The following is a 20,894-nucleotide window of genomic DNA, read 5'->3' on the forward strand; positions in this document are numbered from 1 at the left end:
CAAAATTATTAATATCGACACTGCTAAATTTTCACTTATAATAGGGATTGGGGACCAGAATTTGCATCAACTAGACTGTCCAACTATTTTCAAAATGCTTTAAGGTAACTGGTGACCTTTCTATTGCTTGTTATTATTGTTGAGGAGAAGCCCACCAAAGATAAAAGTAGTTTTTCCTTTATTTCTCTTTGTTTTTTTTTTTTGTAATTTTTATAAGCCAAAATGCATTTCGTTTTCATATTTATATTTATGTTCTTTAACCAATCGTTTATCCATTCATATTTTAAGATAACACGATTGTGAAAGATAGGTTCCGATCATAATAAAAGGCAGAAACAATATCATTTCTTTTTTAATTTTTATTTTTGATAAAATACTAAATTAATAGATGAATCTTTGCTAGATCTAGGACTTGTCATTCATAACTTTCTAAATAAGGAAAATTAGTGCGACGAATTTCCTGCAACATCCTTAGTTGACAAAGGAAATTCAACTTTCTTGCTTTTACTTTTTATTAATATTTTACACGCAAGTCCGTGTGAATGTTGATTAGTATAAATCCATGAGAGTTTGTGTACCAAGTTAGTTTTTTGGGGAATGAAAAGTTGCTTCTGTTTTTAAAAGCATCTTTTTTTTTTTTTTTGGTTTCGGAAATAAGGGTATTTTCCTTATAAAATTGAACAATGTTTTCATTTTTTTTTTGTTAACATGATATAAAACGTGTTATATCTTTTGCTGACGTGATCTGTTTTTAGGGACAAAATAGCATTCGTGGTTTCATGTTGAATAGCATGATTTCATGGAACAGTAATCAATTTTGGGCCTCTATCAGAACAAGATGGTAGTGATTTAAAAGCATGTCTCTTCTGACTTACAAGTTACAACCATGGAAACTAGAGGAGCATTCTTCATCTGCGTTTTAATTTTGTGCACGTATAACAAATTAGATGTTAATTTTAGGAAAAATATAAGTACAATGAAATGAAGATGGTCATTCCTAGCACGGCCCAGCCCATCCCAAGGCCCATGATCACCCCCTGAGTCGGTACCTTCATTAAGTGGTATGTGGTGAACTTCAACTCTTCAGCACCGTATCTGAGCTTGGAAAGATGTTCGCATGGAGAGAGATAAGGATGAAGGATCCGTGGTAATCAATGTTATTGGGCTGAGATGGACATAAAACTGTTTTGGTGATTCAGTCACAATGTTGTGTGGTTCAAAACTTCAAATGTCCATTAATACAAGCCTACAAAGACCTCTAAAGAACAAGCTATCAATGTGGAAAGCTTCCATGCCCAAGCGGGTCGAACAACAATGGTACAGGGCTGTTGCTCAAGCCTTGCCAGTATATTCCATGTCCTCGACCACTCAGCAATGGAATTTTTGTAATGGCATTTCGGGTGGAAAGGGAGTGTAGTAAAAAAGAAAAGAAACTATTCATATCCTTAACTGGGAAAATTTATGTTGACCCAAGAAAGAGGGGGGATTTAGGTTTCCTGAGGCTGTCTGCAATGAAACAATTGATGTTTGCAGAACAAATCTGGAGACTCTTAATTGAGCCAAAATCTAAGTATTTGAAAACAAGGTCTACCCAAGTCAGGTCTCTCTGAATGGTGGAGGCAAATACTAACCACAACCAAGTATCTCAAATACGACTTTATGGCAAGCCAAAGATGGCAGTCAATATCTTTGATGACCCATGGATCCGTTCTATGCCTGGGGGATACAGGCACCGCATACAACACAACTACTCTCTCAGTTATGAAAGTAGAACCCAACCACACCTCAATCATGATCAATTCCTTTGGAAGCATTCCGGTTCTTTTCTCTACTCCAAAAAGTCTTCTTACAGATGTTTTACAAGAAGCGTACCATCTATTTCACACCATGTGACTCCATGGAGATCTGTATGGAACCTCAAGATTCCTTTCAGGTTTCAACTTTCAACTGTTCCTATGGAAGCTTTACAGGGACGCCCTACCCACTAGGGACAAATTGACATTCTTAAAGAAAGATGAAAAGCATTGCGTTCTTTGTTATATGGAACTTGAAAATATACATCATCTGTTTTTCTCTTGCCCTCTTGCAAGGGCCGTATGGATTGCAGGTGGGCCTTCATGAAATGAATTTTCAGGCAACTTTGCCTCATATACACATTCAGAGTCAGAGGTGGTTTTAGACACTTCCTTCTCACCTGTCAAAACAAGAAAGGGAAGAGTATATGCACAAAGTGACCATTGCTCTTCGTCTGATTTGGGAAATGAGAAACAGGAAGCTGCATCATGGTCTTACCCCGGATCCCATATGGATTGTAAGATCGGTGAACAATTACACATTGCCACAAGCCCACAATAGCTCCCTGAGAAATCAGAAATTCCATTGCGTATTTTAATTAGAGCTGCAAGTCGGGCCGGGTTAGGTCGTGTTGAAGCCAACCCTAGCCCAACCCTAAGTTCTAAACTTCAACCCGACCTTCAACCCAACCAATCCAATCCTAACTAAATTCCTTCAACCCTAACTCAACCCAACCCAATCCGAAGTCAATTTCGGGTTGAGTTTGGGTTGGGTTGGGCTTGGGTTGGGCCCAACCCAACCTTCTTCCCATCCTTTAAAACCTCATAGAATTTCTCGATTTTAAATCTTAACTCAACTTTCACACATATATTAATCCTATGTTTCATTAGTATTTGTTTGTTAAAACCTCATAGAATTTCTCGATTTTAGATCTTAACTCTAACTTTCACACATATATTAATCCTATGTTTCATTAGTATTTTTTTGTTGACGTTATTTTTTTGTTCTTTTAGTACAAAATTCAGAAAAACAAGTGTTATAAATGACTATAGTTTATTATGAGTTATGGCTTACGATAGGTCTTTTTGGGGCGGAAAACAACAGAGGAGATGAAGAATAAAATTTTCAAAAAACATAAAATAATGTTATTTAGGTTTTAGTCTTTCTGATTAGGATTAAGTGAAGTGATTATCTTAAAAGAAATACATAATACTATGTGGTGGGGGTTATACAAATATCATGCATCTAAACAAATCAATGTATATTGTATTACATATGACATATATTATAGAGTCGGGTTTGGGTTGGCTAAGGGGTTAACCCTAACCCAACCCAAAGTAAAGCTGGGTTCATGAATTTCAATCCTAACCCCAACCTGAACATCAACTCGACCCGACCCGACCCAACTTTTTTGGATTGGGTTAAGGTTGGGTTTCGGCCAACCCAGCCCAAGTTGCAGCCTTAATTTTAATGGAAGAGTAGCGTATTTGTTGATGGCTCTACATTTATTCTCTAAACAGAGCTGTCAGTTCTTATTTTGGTTTAAAAAAAACAATTATTTGATGGTATAACGACCTATTATACATGTAAATGGGATAAGTTTGACAATGTCAACATTTCGTGGGCTGAACCGATTTAATCAACCAATTAACTGGTAACCATAACCATAACCAACCGGGTACCGAATCACCATCAGTAGATAAACCAACCGTGTTGTCAACGCCCCCTTTGGGGATCTAATCTTAAGATATGGAATCCTCTAGGCTCTCCGTTGTAAGGTCAGTGGACCTGCACCCTGCTTTGTCCTACACTCCTACCCCTTAATCCCCTGTAACGTGTATTGTGAAATAAAATAGGCTCATATAGCAATGGCATTCTCAATATGAGGCATTGAGGCATATACCCCCTCTGACATGAAAACTAAATTCACTTCTGACGAAAGTGTTGCAGTCAGGAAATTGATTTATGGATTACAACTGCAAGGGTCCCTGCAAACGAGGATAAAAAATGATACCAGATTACCAATTAAATCTACCTTTCATGGAATTGATTATCCCCGCCCCCTAATTCAATTCAATGGTATTTCTTCCTCCATTCTTAACAGAAAACGTGTCCCTTAATTTATGTGTAAGTTATAAATTGGTTGTTCCTTGGAAAGCTACTTGCAAATTTGTAGAGTATATTTGCAGAAAATCGGCCTCTCCCTATGTATTTTCACAACTTTTTTCTCTTGAAATACGGTAATATCACCATTGGGATATATATATTTTATTACACATGATATTGAAAAAAATAATGTACTAGGTAGTATCATATCAAAGTCAAAGCTATGGTGTACGCATGCCACAAGTGACACAAATGTGAATATAAAGAATATTTTTTAAAAGCAGATGCAGTTGGATTTGCAACTCTTACAGTCTTACTAACTAGAAAATCAATAGGCCTAGTTGATCAAATGGCTATTGCAATATGGAATAGCCTTTTTACCTCTTTTAAAAAATAGATAAGAACAATATTTATGATCCATCATAAGACATGATATGCACAAGAAAATTTGTGTATTTCATTAATAAAAAATATAGAAGTATTAAAACAGACAGCATAAAGAGAGGTTGCAATGTATTGTGGACAATGAGAACAACATTTAGATACTCTATTTGGTAGCATGCGCAATCATATTGCTCAATGAACTTGCTTGCTCTTTGGCAGTCTCGACCAACGAATCCTGCAGCCCAAGAATCTATTTCACTCAACAACTGTAGGCATTTTAGGGATCAACAGCATCATGAATGGGAATGAAAAATACCTGGGCAGCTATAAGCCGTGCAACTGTTTTTTTACTTGATTCTTGAAGTTCACCAGCAATTAAGATCTCGTCCAATATGTAGTAGGCCTATCAAATTTGCACATGCACACAAAGAAAAAGAAGAAAGAAATTACTCGCACCCATGTCATTATACAAGTTTTACTTCATCTTAAATGGCTATATTATATATGGTTTAGTTGTGCATTAATTGGAACTATTCAAATAATGGGAATTACTCGCACCCATGTCATTATACAAGTTTTACTTCATCTTAAATGCCTATATTATATATGGTTTAGTTGTGCATTAATCGGAACTATTCAAATAATGGAATACCTTCTATATGACTCCTAGATAAAGTGGTGGGGTTTTGATTAAAGCGAGACACCTGGCATGATAGGATGGTCATCTGTCATCATATTAAAATCTATAGCTAGTTCTGCATTCCATACAGGAATCCTTTATATAGCTTATATATTGATAAAATTATCATCCTTCAGACATGGAAAAAAGAAATAAAAAATCATTTGACCTCTAATCATAGATAAGGATCAAAGAAAATACCTTATGAAAGTTGAAGATCAAGTCCAACTCACAGACCTAATGAAGGTGCAAAGAAAAAAAGGAAAGTTCCATAAACATCTAGTTAATAATAGTCAATCAAATTCTTTTTAACAGAATCAAAATCTCATTATTCATCCAAAAATAATAGTCAATCAAAAAACTATATAATTTATGCTTTGCTGTTAAGTGTACTCACACTGCCAAAATAGCGATCCAGTATCTCAACAAAGTGGTGAATTATTTCAAGGATCTCTAATTCATTGTCATCCTGATCAATACACATGCAGAAATAGAGGCTGGCATACCTGCACAAATGATGCTTATAGGAAATAAATGGATTGAAATTCTGCCAAGAAGCCAGTAATGCTTCTTCCAAAAGGGGTTGCCCTTAAGTTATTTGGAATCCAAAACCAAAACTGGAATTTGTGCTTTACCTTTTGTACACAACTTTGTGTCCTCTCCACTCCACAAAGTTACAAAGCTTGGGACCTCGTGTGAGAATCACTCCACTGAGCTCTCGGATTACCTTAACAAAATTATAAACCCACGTAAAGTTAAGAGCAGTAATAACTATGCCATATTCAGGCCACAACCACAGGATTAAAATATTATATATATATATATATATATATATATATATATATATATAATTGATTGTATTAATGGTAAAAGCCAATTACATCAGCCCATGTACAATGAGAGCCTGCACAATGGGAATATACAAAAAGATCTGACTAATCACTCAATAAAAGGTCCAGCTTGCAAAAAAGAAATAAGCTGGATATCCTGAAAAGTTCTTTGTACACCCAACCAGGATGCAGGAGCATGAAAAACCTATAAGGTTGTTCTTAACTGAACCTAAATATGAACATTTGTTGTAATAAATGTGTCTATTTCTTTCTTTGCAAAAAGACCACAAGACAGCATCCAGAAAAATCCTCCATAACATTTGGCCCCTTATGCTCAATCCACCCTGCAGAAGCTGAAAAACTGATTCAGGGCGAGCAAGAATGTAAACCAAAACAGGACCAGGCCATTGCCCACAACTGATGGGCAAAGATACAGTGGATGAATAGGTGATTGGAGGATTCAGGAACCTCGCTGCATAAAGGACACAAGATACTAGGAATATATGTCTCCCTTCTGATCAGCTGGTCTGAAGTTAATCATCTACCATGAGCTGCATTCTAAACCAGGAAGGCTATTTTCAACAGGATGTGGAAATTCCAGATTAAAGCCCAAGGGAAATCAAAGCCTTTCCCTAGCTGAGAGGTTGATGTAGAAAGACTGAATTGAAAAAAATACCTGAGTTCTCCCAAGACCAAATTTTTCATCATCAGTTTGAGGATTAGGTTTTATGCTTTGAATGAGGCTTAGCAACTCGGTCATTGGACTGATTTCCCAATCATTGAGATTTTTTCTAGAAGTAGGGCTCTAAACTGCTTCTCCATTCATCAACTCAACTCAGTCAAAAAGAGAGGGGAGCCTTTCACACAGAGCAATGCCCCAACACCATTACCTTTGCCAACTTTGTATCTTATGCCCTTCAAGAAATCAGGAAGAACAACAATAATATTACTCCAAAGAGCATAACCCCTTGGGAGAAGACCAGGACCTGAGTCCCATTCAAGGTTTGTGAGCCCATACATAACTACAATGATCCTTCTCCAGAGGCTGTTTCTTTCTTCACTGAATCTCCAGCACCATTTACCAAGAAAGGCCTTGTTAACAGATTTAACATGTTTTATGCCTAAACCACCAACTTTCCTTGGTTGACACACAGATTTCCAATTCATCAAGTTGAATTTAAATTTATTTCTCCAACCAGCCCAATAAAAGGTCCTCATTTTCTTTTCTAGAAGCTTTGCAACGCTTGCAAGGATTTTAAATAAGGACAGACAATAAACAGGGAGTGAAGACAAAACATTCTATTTCAATGTAAGTTTACCTCTTTTTGACAAATATTTTGATTTCCACATGATCAATTTCCTATCAAATCTTTCAATGACTGAATCCCAAGTCCTCGTAGAGTTACTTTTTACACCAAGAGGCAAGCCCAAGTTTGCAGCCCAAAATGTTAGCCATCCAGGTATCTGAAACTCATTCCTCTGTCAACATTATTTCACTCTTAGAGAGATTGATTTTGAGGCCCAAAACAGCTCCAAACCATCTTAGAGTAAAAGTGTAAAACATAAGTCAATTGATCAGCTGAAGCATCACGAGAGAGAGAGAGACAGAGACAGAGACAGAGAGAGGTATCATCAGCAAACTAAAGTAGAGAGATCTGTTTTATACCCTCCCCTACTCAAAACCCTTGATAAATCCACCAGCTACTGCCCTACAAGTGTGAGCTTGCTCAAAGTTTCCCACACTATATTGAAGAGGAAAGGAGACAAAGGGTTTCCTTACCTTAAGCCTCTTGAGCTTTTGAAATTCCACAAGAGACACCATTGAAGAGAATAGAGGTGGGTGTGGTAACACAAACCATGATCCAACTTCTCCATTTGGATTTAAAATTCATTCTATTCAGTATACATATAGTCCCGAAAACTCCAGCTAACATGATCGAAAGCATTTTCTATGTCCACCTTGAGGACTAGACCTTCTCTACCTTCCCTTTTCCGCAAGTCGACCAACTCATTAGCAATAAGAACCCCATCAAGAATGTCTCCCTGCCACAAAAGCTCCTTGGGAAGGACTGAAGGATAAATAATTTGGCGCATCACTTTTTTCAGCCTTGTGGCTAAAACTTTTGCAAGGATTTTATATACACTACCCAAGAGACTGGTGGACCTAAAATCTTTCAGCTCTAAGGCCCCTTCCTTTTTTGGGACCAGGGTGATAAAGGTTGAATTAAGACACCTTTCCAAAGCAGCCCTTGCATGGAACCCTTCAAAAACCTTCAACAGATACTGTCTGATAAAATGACATCCCCGGTTATAGAATTTCATTGTGAAACTGTCCGAGAGGTATGTAGTCCCCCACCCACACACACAAACACATAAAAAAAAAGAACCCCCAATTGGGCCAATTAGAATTCTTCACTAAATGACCTACCCTTTTCTTCCACATGGATGGGCAATGTGGCCAATCTTAATCATTATACAATGGACCAGATAATATATGAACTGCCCATGTATTAAATCCCCCAGTCCACATTGGCCTGCACCCAAGCTTCCATTGACCTTTTTAACCAAGCGATATTTTCAAGTGCCAAAGTGCTTATTTTGGGAAAACAATAAATGGTTTTAAGAAAAAAAAAAAGTATTCCATGAGTAGAGGATAGATCAGTAGATAGATGGCCACGCCAGCTCTTTCGGTTCCTAAAACATGTTGCCACCAAGAAGGTCCCTGGGTCAATTAGATGAACCAACCTATTTCTGGCATATGAAGGAGTCTTGTTGTTTCGAAACTGCTTTGTGCTTCTCAAAATTAGAATTAGAGAAATGTTCTATTACTTATCAATTTACTAGAAGAAACATACAAAATAGAGGCAGTTGCATCTGAACATAATCATCAACAGAAGAAAAGCTTTTTTTAATGGTCAAATAAATTTTCATTAAAAAAGAAAATAAAATGCAACCTATCAGATGATGAGGCATCACCCGCAGACTATCATAACAGAATCATCCCAAATACATATCAGAATAAATTTTCCAAATTACAAATCAACAGAAGAAAGGCTTAGATGGCTAGAAAAACCATGGTTGTCAGGGAACTAGATGTTGCCATATATTTCTATCTAAAAATCCATATAATTAGGATGATACTGTTAAATGCATTTTTAGATAAATAGCAGTAATGGCACAAACAAAGAAAATGGATGGGACTTTGGGATCTTAGCACGGATTACAAGAGCATCTCCATGGAAAGCTATTCAAACTATATTTCCCTTGTTCTTCCCATGGATCAGGTATGATTTGCACTCAAGTAATCTTATTAATTTTTGGGAACATATATGGGTTGGGGATTCCTCTTTGAAGGACCAATTTCCAGGCATCTTTGTTATCTCTACCCTTAAAAATGAACCAGTTTCCTCTTTCCTTGTACCTTTTAACTCACCCTCCGGTTTCAGTTGGAATCTGGGTTTGAAAAGGGATGTCAAGGATACAAAGTTAGATTGTATCTCAGCCTTATTATCCTCTCTTGAAGGGGTTTTCTTGGAGCCATCAAAGACAAACAATAGAATTTGGACACTCACTCCCTCGGGTGCTTATACTTGTGCCTCTTTCTTTAAGCTCCTTTTACCTCCTCCTATTGGACTGTCGTTTTTTTTTATGAATAATAATAAGTTTATTGATTCAGAAGCAACTTTAGAGTGAGTTCATACATCATCCCAACAAGAGGCACGAGCTGCAGCCCCTCCTTGAGTCTTACAAGTAAACTAGGAAAAAAACAATAATCACAACTGAGCCCAAAATAATTCTTCCCTATTTACCCCTTGCTTAGCTAACACATCTGACAAAGTATTTGCTGATCTCCCCACCCACTGTACAGTGACCAACATATTCCTTGTCAACCAACTAAATTTCTTCATTTCATTCTTGTATCGCCACATAGCCTCTTCAGAATTTTTTAACCAACCCACCACCACTTTGGAATCCCCCTCGATTATTAGGTGTTGTACCCCTAGCTGGTTTGCAAATTGCACCCCTTGTACAGCAGCTAAGAGTTCTACCCTGATGGAGTTCCCAATTCCCAAGGGACCTGAGTAGAGCAACAAAATCTCTCCCTTCTCATTTCTCAAAGCACCCCCCACTCCGAATAATCCTGGATTACCCATGCTGCTTCCATCAAAGTTCAACTTTATTGAGCCTTCGGGTGGAGGAGGCCAGCTTGTAATTGATTTGTCCTTTAAAGATGAGCACCTTGCTACTGCTGACCAATTTCTCCAAAGGTCATTAAAGGAGAATTGATGGAAGATTTCCAAGGTCTTCAGCCAATGTATTGCCCTGTTTAACATAGTCTTTCAAATCTTGGTTGTTCCTTTCCTTGTCTTGAAAAATTCTGAGATTCCTTTCTTCCCAAAGAGTCCAAGTCAAAGCAACACAAGCACATCTCCACATAATTCTCCCTGTTTTTGTAGGCCAATAAAAGGTAGAATGGTTGAAGAGCATGTGAACTTCTGTTGGTAGACTCCAACTACCCCCAAACAACGAAAGTAGCCAAGCCCAAAGGTCTACAGAAAAGGGACAAGATACTAGTAGATGGTAACAATCCTCACCGTGAGCTCTACAGAGGATACACCAATTAGGAGAAATACAGAGAAAAGGTCTACCCTTTTGTAGGTTGTCTAAAGTGTTTACTTCCCCATGGAATACTTCCCAACAAAAAGCCACAATTTTTGGGGGGACTGGCCTGCACCAAATTTCTTTAGACGGAAAGGGTTGGTGAGAAGAAAGTTGAGAGATGGACTTGAAGAAAGAAGCACAAGAGAAGGTTCCAATGGGTCTAGGAGTCCAAACTCTCTTATCTGGCTTGGAGGGATCAAAACAAACCTGATTAAGACAACCAAGCAAAATAGAAAGAGACTCAATTTCAGCATCCCTAAGTCCTCTACGAAACCCAAAATCCCAAGTAGGATCTAAGGGTGTTCCCAAAGGTGAAACAAATTTTGAGACCACCTCTTTTTTGTACAAAGAAATAGAAAAAAGCGAAGGGAACAAGTCCTTTAACGGTGAGTCTCCTACCCAAATATCCTCCCAAAAAAGAACAGAGTTGCCATAACAAACTTCATACCTGATAAAATTGAGGAAATGAGGAAGGATGTTGTGAATAGCCTTCCACGGTGTTGCTAGGTTAGCTTGCCTCGATACACCAGCACCATCCGTTCTCTGACCTCCCATGAATGCTTCCCACCACCTCATGCCACAATGTCTCTCTTTCCAAAGGCCAAGTCCGCAACCATTTCCCTAACAGAGCTTGATTCTTTCTAATTACCCTCCCAATTCCCAAGCCCCCCTCTTCTTTACTTCTACACACATTTTCCCAATTAACCAAGTGATCCTTTTTTTCTTGTCCCGGCTCCCATAAGAAGTCTCTCATCAATTTCTCCAGTTTTCTGGCTTCCCTAACTGGTATCCTAAAGACAGACAAATAATAGGTAGGTAAGTTAGCCAAGGTAGGTCTTATTAGGGTAATTCTCCCTCCTAAAGAGATATAGTTCCTCTTCCATGAAGCTAATCTCTTCTCAAACTTTTCTATCACTGGGGTCCAAAATCTACTCTCCCTAGAATTTGCCCCTAAAGGAAGCCCTAAATATGACATAGGCCAAGCAGAGGTGGAACACTCAAGACACTCCGCAATAGCCTCGACCTCCCCTACCTCCAAACTTATACCCACTATGCAGCTCTTTTCCAGATTTATTCTCAAAATAGACACTTTCAAATCCTTTTATTATCTCCTTTAGGTTTGCTACCTTTTCACTAATACCTCATTCACAAAAATTCATTAGGTCATCTTCAAACTGAAGGTGGGTGACAGGGACTTGGTGTCTCCCTATTCTCCAACCCCTAATGGCATCTTCGCTGTCAGCCTTAGTAATGATCCTGCTAATCACATCAGCTACTAAGGTAAAAAGGAAGGGTGAAAGTGGATCCCCTTGCCTGACACCCCTGCAAGCTGGAAAGAAGTCTCTCACCGTACCATTTACCAGAACAAAGTAGTGACAAGTACTGATACACCGAAAGATCCAACTACACCACTTGTCCCCAAGTCCACAGTTTTGCATAACCTCCAATAGAAACTTCCAGTCCACCAAATCATAGGCCTTTTCAAGATCCAATTTACAAATGAATCCTCTTACTAGACCTTTTCATTTCCTCCACACACTCATTCGCAATTAAGATCTGATCTGTTATTTGTCACCCTTGAATGAAAGCCCCCTGGGTTTCACTAATGATGGTAGGGAGGACTGTTTTGATTCTCAATGAGAGCATTTTAGCCAGAATTTTATATATGCTTGTCACCAGACTAATAGGCCTATAATCTTTTGGGTGGTTGGCATCATTCTTCTTAGGTATCAAGGCCAAAAAGGTGGCATTAATTCCAGGGCTTATAGTGTGATTATCTGCAAATTCTTTAAAGACTTCAGCTAGATCCTCTTTCAACACCTCCCAACAGTCCTGATAAAAACCCATTGTAAAGCCATCTGGACCCAGAGCCTTGGATCTATCCATTATAAAGACAACTTTCTTAATCTCTTCTTCCTCGAAATCCCTTTCCAGCCACTTTGCCACTCCATCAATTCTTGGCCAATCCACCCTTTCCATGACTATCAACTCTCTCAATGGCCTTCTATAAATCGATTTGAAGTGGTCCACAAATTTTCTAGCTATGTCATCCTGGTTGGTAAACACCTCCTCTCCTATCTCTGGCTTGGTCACAAAATTATTTCTTCGTCTCCCATTTGCCAAATCATGGAAGAATCTAGTGTTCCCATCACCTTCCTTAATCCACTCGTGTCTAGATTTTTGTCTCCAACTGATTTCTTCCCTCAATAACACCTCTTCTAAATCCTTTTTTAATTGTCTCCTTAACACTATGTCCTCCTCGGTCAGCCCATTGTGAGATTCCTTTACATCCAAGTTCTCTATTCGAGAGATTAGGCCCAATTTTTGCTCCTCAAATCTACCAAACTGATCTCTATTCCACTCTTTTATTTTGGCTCTCAACCTTTTTAATTTCTTGTGGAACTTGATCCCCTTCCATCTTACCCCCCTCTCCTCCTCACCCCACCACTCCTTCACTTTTTTCACAAAATATGGATGGGTAAGCCACATATTTTCAAATCTAAAAGGTTTGGGTCCTATAGGAAAAGACTCAGTACCTATTTGGATAGGACAGTGATCGGAGGTGACCCTGGGTAACGCCTTAGCAACCAAGTTTTCCAAACTATTCTCTCAGGCAAGGTTAAATAGGAATCTATCCAACTTCGAGCACAAAGGGGTTTCCTGAAGGTTGGACCAAGTGTAATTGGCTTGCAGCAGAGGTATTTCCTTCAGATCACAATCCTCAATAAAACCATTAAATTTCCTCATGCTTGTTGAGATTACCTGTTGGGGATTATTGGTTTCATCAGAGAATCTAATGACGTTAAAATCCCTGCCTAGGCACCAAGGACCATCCCATAGCCCCTTGATTACATATAGTTCCTCCCACATCTCATTCCTCTCTCTATAGGAATTAGGGCCATAAACATTGGTTAAAACCCATACACACCCATTCTCTACATTCTTGCACTTAATGGAAACTGAGAATATGCCTATCAATTCTTCCACTACTTCCACCACATCCTCCCTCCACAGTGTTACAATCCCCCCTGAGGTTCCTTCTCCAACCTAAACCTCTAGACCTCCAAAAACTCCTCACCCATCTCCCATCTAATTCCATCAATTTGGATTCTTGTAACAGCACAATATCAGGTTTTTCCCTTCGGAGTAGGTCTTTGATCACCCTTCTCTTCCTTGCACTCCCTAACCCTCTTACATTCCAGCTAATAATTTTCATCGAGACAAAGTAGCAAAAGAACCAAATAAGAGGCCATATTCTCCTTATTTTAGGCCCTCCTCCTATCCCCTCTACCACTGAATTCTAAATCCCCCTCAATGTCTGAAATTAGCCTTTCCACTTCAGATCTTTTTTTCTTATTTGTTCCTTCCCCCCCCCCCCCTCCTAATACAACAATCATCCTCTTTCTTTTCTCCATCCTTTCCAGCCAATGTCTGAGGAAGAATTTTACCCTGCTCACACTTATTTTGGCTACAACATCTTTCTCCAAGTCCTTCCTTTTTATTTTGTTCCTCCATCATTGTACAGATCAACTCCCAAATTCTATCCACCTCCCCCTTACTATTTCCTTCCAACACCCTCTCTCCTCCTTCCACTATCACCCACTTTCTTACAACAAAACCTCTAGGATGGGAAGCTGGGATATCTGTTACAGGCAGAGCAAACAAGTTAGTACCTAAAACATAATTGACACCCATACCTGATAGAACGGGGGTAGGACTAGAATCACTGGAAATGACTTGCTGACAGGCGGCAACTGGTTTTAAAGCCTTTTCCCTTTTTGGACAAGGATGTGAAGTGGACATGGTGAAAGAATCACTTCCTGACGACCTACCCACTTGGAAGACCTTTCTCTGTGTTTCCGACATTGGAATACCGACATCCATCCTCACAGCCGATTCTTGTCCCTCTCCACCAACATCCTGTAGTTCATTAGACTCAGGGTTAGCTCCCTCGAAGAAGGGAGGAGGAGTTTTCACAGCTTTAGAACCATTTTCTTCACCATTTATAGCCTTCTCGCCACCTACCTCTTCAGTCTCTTCCTCTAGAAACAACAGCTCTGTATGCAAACTTTCTGTTTCAAAAAAATCATTGTTGCTTTTCAGAGACAGACTTCCCAGACTTAGCGTTACGTCTCTATCAGAATCGTCGTTGTTGTTTTGTTCACTCGACCAGTCTTCAAACCCTGTTCTGTTCTCATCACTAGGCTTGAGGTATCTCGGGTTGCGCCTATCTGGTGAGAGACGGTTCGCCAGGTTGGATGGGACCCACTGTAGAGAGCCTCGTGACTGCGAATCTGGAGATTTTTTTGTGCCTGAACTGTTCAAACGAGAGGAGGGGTTCAAGGTAGAAGAAGATAGACGCTTAATTTCGTCTATCAGCTCGTCCCTCCTCCCAGTCACGTGCTTACTGAAAGTACCTCCCAGCCCATCTATCTTGTAATGGGCCTTGGGCTAAAGCCTATGGAAGCCCACCTTTACAGCCTTTATTTGAGATGCCTTCTCCGACCCTTCATCAAGTGGATCCACTCGATTGGGCCCTTCATTTCGTCCCACATGACCACTTAAAAGGTCACGCCCCCCTGATTTAATGGTCGAACCAGCAACCTTCCCTGTCTGAGGTTGCTTGTTCAGCCCTCTCCCTTTCGAAACTAGTGAATTTTTGTTTGTTTCCCCTGACATCACCTGTGCAAATGATCTGCCATTTGTCATAATTTTTTCTTGCTTTCTCAAGGTTTGACCTTCCAACTGCCCCATAACTTTTTGGCTTCCCAGAATTTGTTGGCCCTTTTTAGTGAAACATCCCTTCCCATTTGAATTAACCACTCTCACAAGTCCACGTAGTGTTTCTTCTTCCTCCTTCTCCCCTCCAACCATACGAGCCTCCTTCCACAGCACTACTTCAATGGAGGAAGCTAACCATACGGAGACAAAGCTCCCCTCTGTTCGTACCTCTACCTTTCGTGGAATGTCTTCTGGCTTCACACCACTTAGCAGGATTGCTACTGAGTAAAGATCTCCCCAGAAAGCACCTTTCAAGATTCCTCCACACAACACAGCTATAGATTCTGCTATCCTCCAAACATTAACCTTTTCCTTGGCTTGTATCACAACCTTACTATCCCACTCCTCTCTCTCTAGACATCCCACCATTCTGCAATGGCCTTTTGTTTTTGCCATGACCACTAGCCCTTGTTCTACCCTGCTGTTGCTGAGATATACCTTCTCCTCCCTTATGGAGGCTTTTTTCTCATTTACTACTCTTTGAGCTAAGAATTCTTTGAGCAACCAATCAACTTCCCCCCAACCTTGGTTCTGTTTTCCTGCTGGTAGACACACCAGTTGCCTTTGTCCCTTACCAAAGAATTCAGCCAAAGCTATGAAGAACCCCTTTCTATTCCTCTTACATTCAACAACATATCTTCTCCCTTCTAATGTACTAAAATCCTGCCAGTTTATCTGCTTACCTTTTGAACAGGCTCCAACTATGAACTCTCTTAGCCACTCGATCACTTCTAATCCTTCCAACAGTATTGTACCCTTTTTCGCTTCCCTTACCTTCAGGCTTACCTTCCCCTTAATTCTCATCTCTTCGAACAGGAGATTTTTTGCTTCTATCTTCAAGGATCTCCTCCACTGACCTACCTGCACGAACTCCATCCCCTCCATTTTCCCTCCCATCTTAGTTCCTCACTGTTTCAAGAGTCCCTTATTGGACTGTCATTCCCTGCTAAAGAAGTGTGGTGTCAACCTATACCTCCAAAGGTTGGGAGTTTTTGTTGGGAACCCTTTCTAATAAGAGTTAATACAGGGGATGTACTTCAAAGAAAAAGACCCAATAGTTGTTTGTCCCCTCACTGGTGTGTCTTCTGCTAATCTGATGGTGAGTCTGGATACCATTTACTAATTTCTTGTCAATTTGTTAAAGTTATTTCGGAATAGTTTACTTCCTTGTTTGGGTGCAGGTGGACTCCCCCTTTGAATGTGCAAAGTTTATTCACTTCCATGCCCAGTTGGCAAACAAAAAGGGCCAAGATCATGTAGAGATGTGTAAGGACTACATTATGTTGGACTGTTTGGGAGGAGAGAAACTCAAGGACATTCTCAGATAAGGAGAGAAGCTTGGAAGTAGTCTTGGAGACTATCCACATAAGGCTGATATATTGGTTCAAAACCTTGGAATTGTCTACAGTGTTCTCAATTGATGAGGTGAAAAGGCATTGGAAGGAGATTGCAAATTCAATTCCAATTAAGAAGACTTCAAGTTCTTGTTGGACACCTCCACCTCATGGGTTTACCAAACTGAACTTTGATGGCGGCAACATGGGCAATCCAGGGCCATCTGGAACAGGGGGAGTGATAAGAGATGAAAAAGGGAATTTATTAGCTATGTTTTCTGGTCCAATTGGAGTGGGTGATTCCCTGAGGACTGAGATTTTATGAGCTCTTGAAGGGATACAAAGGGTCAAGGAAATGCATATTAAAAAATTGATCATAGAAAGGGATTCTGAAATTGTGGTGAATTGGTTAAAAGAGGACAGCTCTATGCTCTGGAAATACAGCAATGAAAAGAGGAAGTTCAAGTGGCTCACTAAGGACACGGAAATTCAGTGTACATGGATAAAAAGAAGTGCAAATGCATTGGCAGATGGGCTAGCTAGGCATGGGTGAATAGAAACTCTATCTTTTGGGCTGTTTTGTAATTGTTTCATGGTTTGGGTGTACTTTGGATAGTAGGGAGTTAAGATTTTTTAGCTCCTTCCTTTGTAATTCTGAATTTCTCAGTCATTAATAAAATTCATTGTTATTGATAAAAAAGAATAAAGAAAATAACTTACTTTTGTTCTTTCCTTTTGTGAATAAGGAGAATACCATTTTGTCAACCTCACTTTTCCTTGTCGACTAATAAGAAGAACAAAGTGAATCTGCAAAAAATGCAAAAGCATATATTAGTTCTGCAAGCTTCCCATATCTCCTAGCTATACACAATCCTAGAATAAGAGAAAGGAAGGTATAAGTGAATGGCTACTGAAAGAAATACATTTCCTTTGAGCTTTTAGTAAGAATTCTTATAAAATAATGTATCATCTGATCCAAGTAAGGAAGCAAATAAGAAATATCTTTCATGCAAGAAGAAACCAGATTGTGTACATCATAGGGGGGGGGGGGGGGTTGATCAAGTACATCATCATAGAGGGTTCTTCGAATGCTATAAGTATAAGCCTATTCATTTGAAATGCAAATGAGATTTTAACCTGAATAAATTGTTCAAGCGAAACAACAAATAGTCTCTTATTGGTGGAACCCTATGTCAAGGACACATGTAGTGTAACCAAATACTTCCCAGAGAAACAAATGATCAAGTAAAACATGTTAGTCCAAGAAACTCTCAAAATTACTAATTTAAAGAAATAATCTCAAGTGAGGAAGCCACAAAAAAAGTATTTCAATTCCAACTACAGAAAATCAAGCCTCGATGCTATTTCAACTCCAGCTACTTTGGTACAGAAAATCCAGCCTGAATGTTATTCATCATTTAAGAAAAAGAAACAAAAAAGGTCTCGTGACTAAATGGCAGTGGACAAATAATGAGAATAACTAAAGCCTGAAAAGGAACCCGGTTAGGTTTTATTCAATCTAATAAAAAAACGGTATAGGCACTTGACACATGCTCTAGCTAGTACATCAAAGTAAGTCTTACCATGTAACTTTTTAAATGGTTCAAAACCAATCAAGCAATTTCATATGCAAATTTGATCCAGACTTCAGCTGAAGCCTTTTCACATTGGATATAATTTAAATCTCAATTTGATTCATCATCATCATCCAAGCCATTTCAATTCTTAATTTATTGGCTTCACAAATCCTGTTTGTTTTGTTTAATGTCATATCAATTGTTAAACTATTGGCACTTAAATCATTCCTTACTACCTCTACTCTTGCCCTTTTTGGTCTACCCCTAGCTCTTCTAGCCCCTTCAACTTGCAAAAAATTAAAAAAAAAAAATCACTGCAAAAGCCTAATTTAACCTGAACAAAAATACTCCCTACCAATCCAAAGTTCCAAACAAAGATTAACGCATGGTCTTTTGCTCTCTAAGGCATCTATAATAAAAGAGATTTAACTGAAAATTGTATGAACCTCAAAAGGGAGGCCTCCAATCTACTATGCATTGTTACACATTTGCTGGAAAGTTTCTTCAAAATGACTCTATGGTATTCCCAATTTCCCCATTGCAGGTTGTGTACCCATAACCCCACTTGAATATGCTAACTACGCAACCCAGTATGGATATCATGTCTATGTCATTGTATAGGAAAGGAAAGAGGAAGAAAGGGAAAAGGAATCCTTGTTAGATAACCTAAAATTTACTAATTTTCTTTGCATCAGCATGTCACACAATAGGAGTTTAGATAATTTTCTGGCTGATGTGAGAAGCCCCTTATTTTCCAATATAAACATTCAAAGAGCTTTGCAGATTTGTAGTAAATTATGTTAAATTTCCCTACTAAATGATTCAGGATGTTGTTAATGAAAAGGAAACAACTGACTCGACATGCACAGTTCATGAGCAGATCTTAAGCATTTATAATAACGAATTAATTTGTCAATATAACTTCTCATTCTGGATGTCCATGACTCGTTTTTTTGCAAAATAGGGTATGCAATAGAATTCCTATTTAAAACATCCATTACTGGTTTGCTGAAGATTATAAATCCATAAGGAACCAAGGGGAATTCGAATTTACTTCTAAGGACTAACATATCAAGGCATGTTAAACGGAGAATGAACAACATTAAAATCAAATACACACAACATTTACCAGAAAAAAATGGAGAAACAAATAAGGAAATTGGGGTTTGTAATCCAGCTCCCAAAAGAAGAAAAAACATTCATTCATAGGGCAGATCCGGCAAAGAAATGAACGTCCGTCGGGATGAAAATGTTCGGAATGAAATTTCAGATCCAAGTGAGAGAAAATAAAATAGATGAACAAAATTATCCAGAACTAGGGCTTAAAATCAAGTTAAAAGAAATTTTCCAGTCATCTTTAAAGCATAACGAGCACTGGAAAAAATGGTTGCAGAATCTGGAATGCAAAATTACAGATCCTCTTAGGAACTAAAACGCGCAAAAGAACAAAATTTGATCCATCAAAAGCAGGGTATCGGAAGCGAGATTCAAAATCGTGAAGAACGATTCAATTGCTGATCTGATCAAAGAAATGCTCTATCGAAATTAAGAAAACTACAGTTGCACGGTCGTTTTAAGATTCGTGGAGGAATGAAGAAATAAGAAGGGGTGAGTTTCGTTTACCATGGCTATAGATCGAGCTCAATCCAAAAACAGCCAACGAACCTTGCCAGTTGAACAATAACTTCGAGTTGTCGTTTGCAGATATTTAAGATCGAGAAAGGCCGATAAACAACGAGTTATGCAAGTCTTACCATTATTATTATTTTTGCACTTTTTTTTTCCTCAAAACTATTGGTCTCCGTTTGGTTTATCGGATGGGATGAGAAAATGTTAATATTTCAAAAATATTCCTTTTTTATCTCATTTGTTTTGAGGGAGATAGAGGGATGGGACTAGAAAAATGTGAGATGTAAGATCCCAAAATCGTGGATTTGGGGTCGCATCAAAACCGTGCAACCCGGATGGAAAAATTTTGAGAAACCATTTGTTACCATTGACGACGAACAGAGGAGGGAGAGAACCAGTGCCTTCCCCGTTACCATCGGCAATCTGCTACCTCCCCTTCCATGTTCGAACCCAAAAGTAGAGCAGCTGCAGCGGCACCCCCCTCTCAACCACTCCCTTCCTCCCTCTCTCCTCTATCCTTCTTTTTCTTCTTCTTCCGTCTTTTGTTTTACACCCAAAAAAAGCATTATTCGTCGTCTTCTCAACAACAAACATAGGAAATACCAATGGCGGTGACCAAGATCATTTACCCCCTAGTACCTCTTCGTTCATCGTCTTCGCTTTCCGTTGGCGAACTACTGTCTCTGACGACACTATTTGATTTCCAATGGTGACTAGCAACATTGTTCATCGTATTCGCTTTCCGTCGACGAACTACTGTTCGTCTTCCTCTTGGTGAAATAAAGCATCCCACAGCGGCTATACTCCATCATTCCTACCGTATCCAACAACTGTTTCATTGGTTTTGACTAGTTTCTCCAACCATCCATTGTTTTTTTATTCCCTCATTTTCCCTCTCTCTCTTATCGTCGTTGCAGTCATTGAATTCTCTTCTTCACCTTACATGAATCTAACGAAGAAGTAGCTCGTCACAGTGCTTTTCCCATTATTTCCCCATATATAAAACCAAACAATGGAAGTGTAAATTTGTACACTTTTCTATCCCATCCCATCTCATTTTTTCCCATCCCACCCAAATCTTCCCACAAACCAAACGGAGCCTTAGGGCCTCCTTTCT

At 39.0% G+C, this 20,894-nt stretch overlaps 1 protein-coding gene across 2 annotated transcripts; it reads right to left on the bottom strand.

The window, feature by feature from the left end:
• Positions 1–4,335: 4,335 nt before the first annotated feature.
• Positions 4,336–20,773, bottom strand: LOC148850076 (AP-1 complex subunit sigma-1). 2 transcript variants are annotated; one of them, XM_088944821.1, is made up of 8 exons: positions 19,772–20,773; positions 17,292–17,378; positions 5,599–5,690; positions 5,361–5,469; positions 5,165–5,200; positions 4,937–4,988; positions 4,601–4,687; positions 4,336–4,519 (listed from the first exon to the last, which is right to left on the bottom strand). In XM_088944821.1, exons 1-7 carry the CDS (start codon positions 19,772–19,774, stop codon positions 4,650–4,652), a joined length of 417 nt encoding a protein of 138 aa, XP_088800947.1. In that variant the 5' UTR covers positions 19,775–20,773; the 3' UTR covers positions 4,336–4,519; positions 4,601–4,649. The 2 variants fall into 2 exon arrangements, with proteins under 2 accessions (XP_088800947.1, XP_088800946.1); XM_088944820.1 differs by lacking the exon at positions 4,937–4,988.
• Between the last annotated feature and the right edge of the window lie 121 nt (positions 20,774–20,894).

Source organism: Nelumbo lutea, chromosome 5 (genome assembly GCF_056320005.1).
Source record: "Nelumbo lutea isolate HS-2025 chromosome 5, American lotus-T2T, whole genome shotgun sequence".
Classification (NCBI taxonomy): domain Eukaryota; kingdom Viridiplantae; phylum Streptophyta; class Magnoliopsida; order Proteales; family Nelumbonaceae; genus Nelumbo; species Nelumbo lutea.

Excerpts from the sequence above, each read along its gene's own strand:
- LOC148850076 (XM_088944820.1), bottom strand. Across the intron at positions 5,470-5,598 it reads CACAAAGTTGTGTACAAAAG|GTATGCCAGCCTCTATTTCT; the intron begins GTAAAGCACAAA and ends TCATTTGTGCAG. Across the intron at positions 4,520-4,600 it reads CACGGCTTATAGCTGCCCAG|GATTCGTTGGTCGAGACTGC; the intron begins GTATTTTTCATT and ends CTTGGGCTGCAG.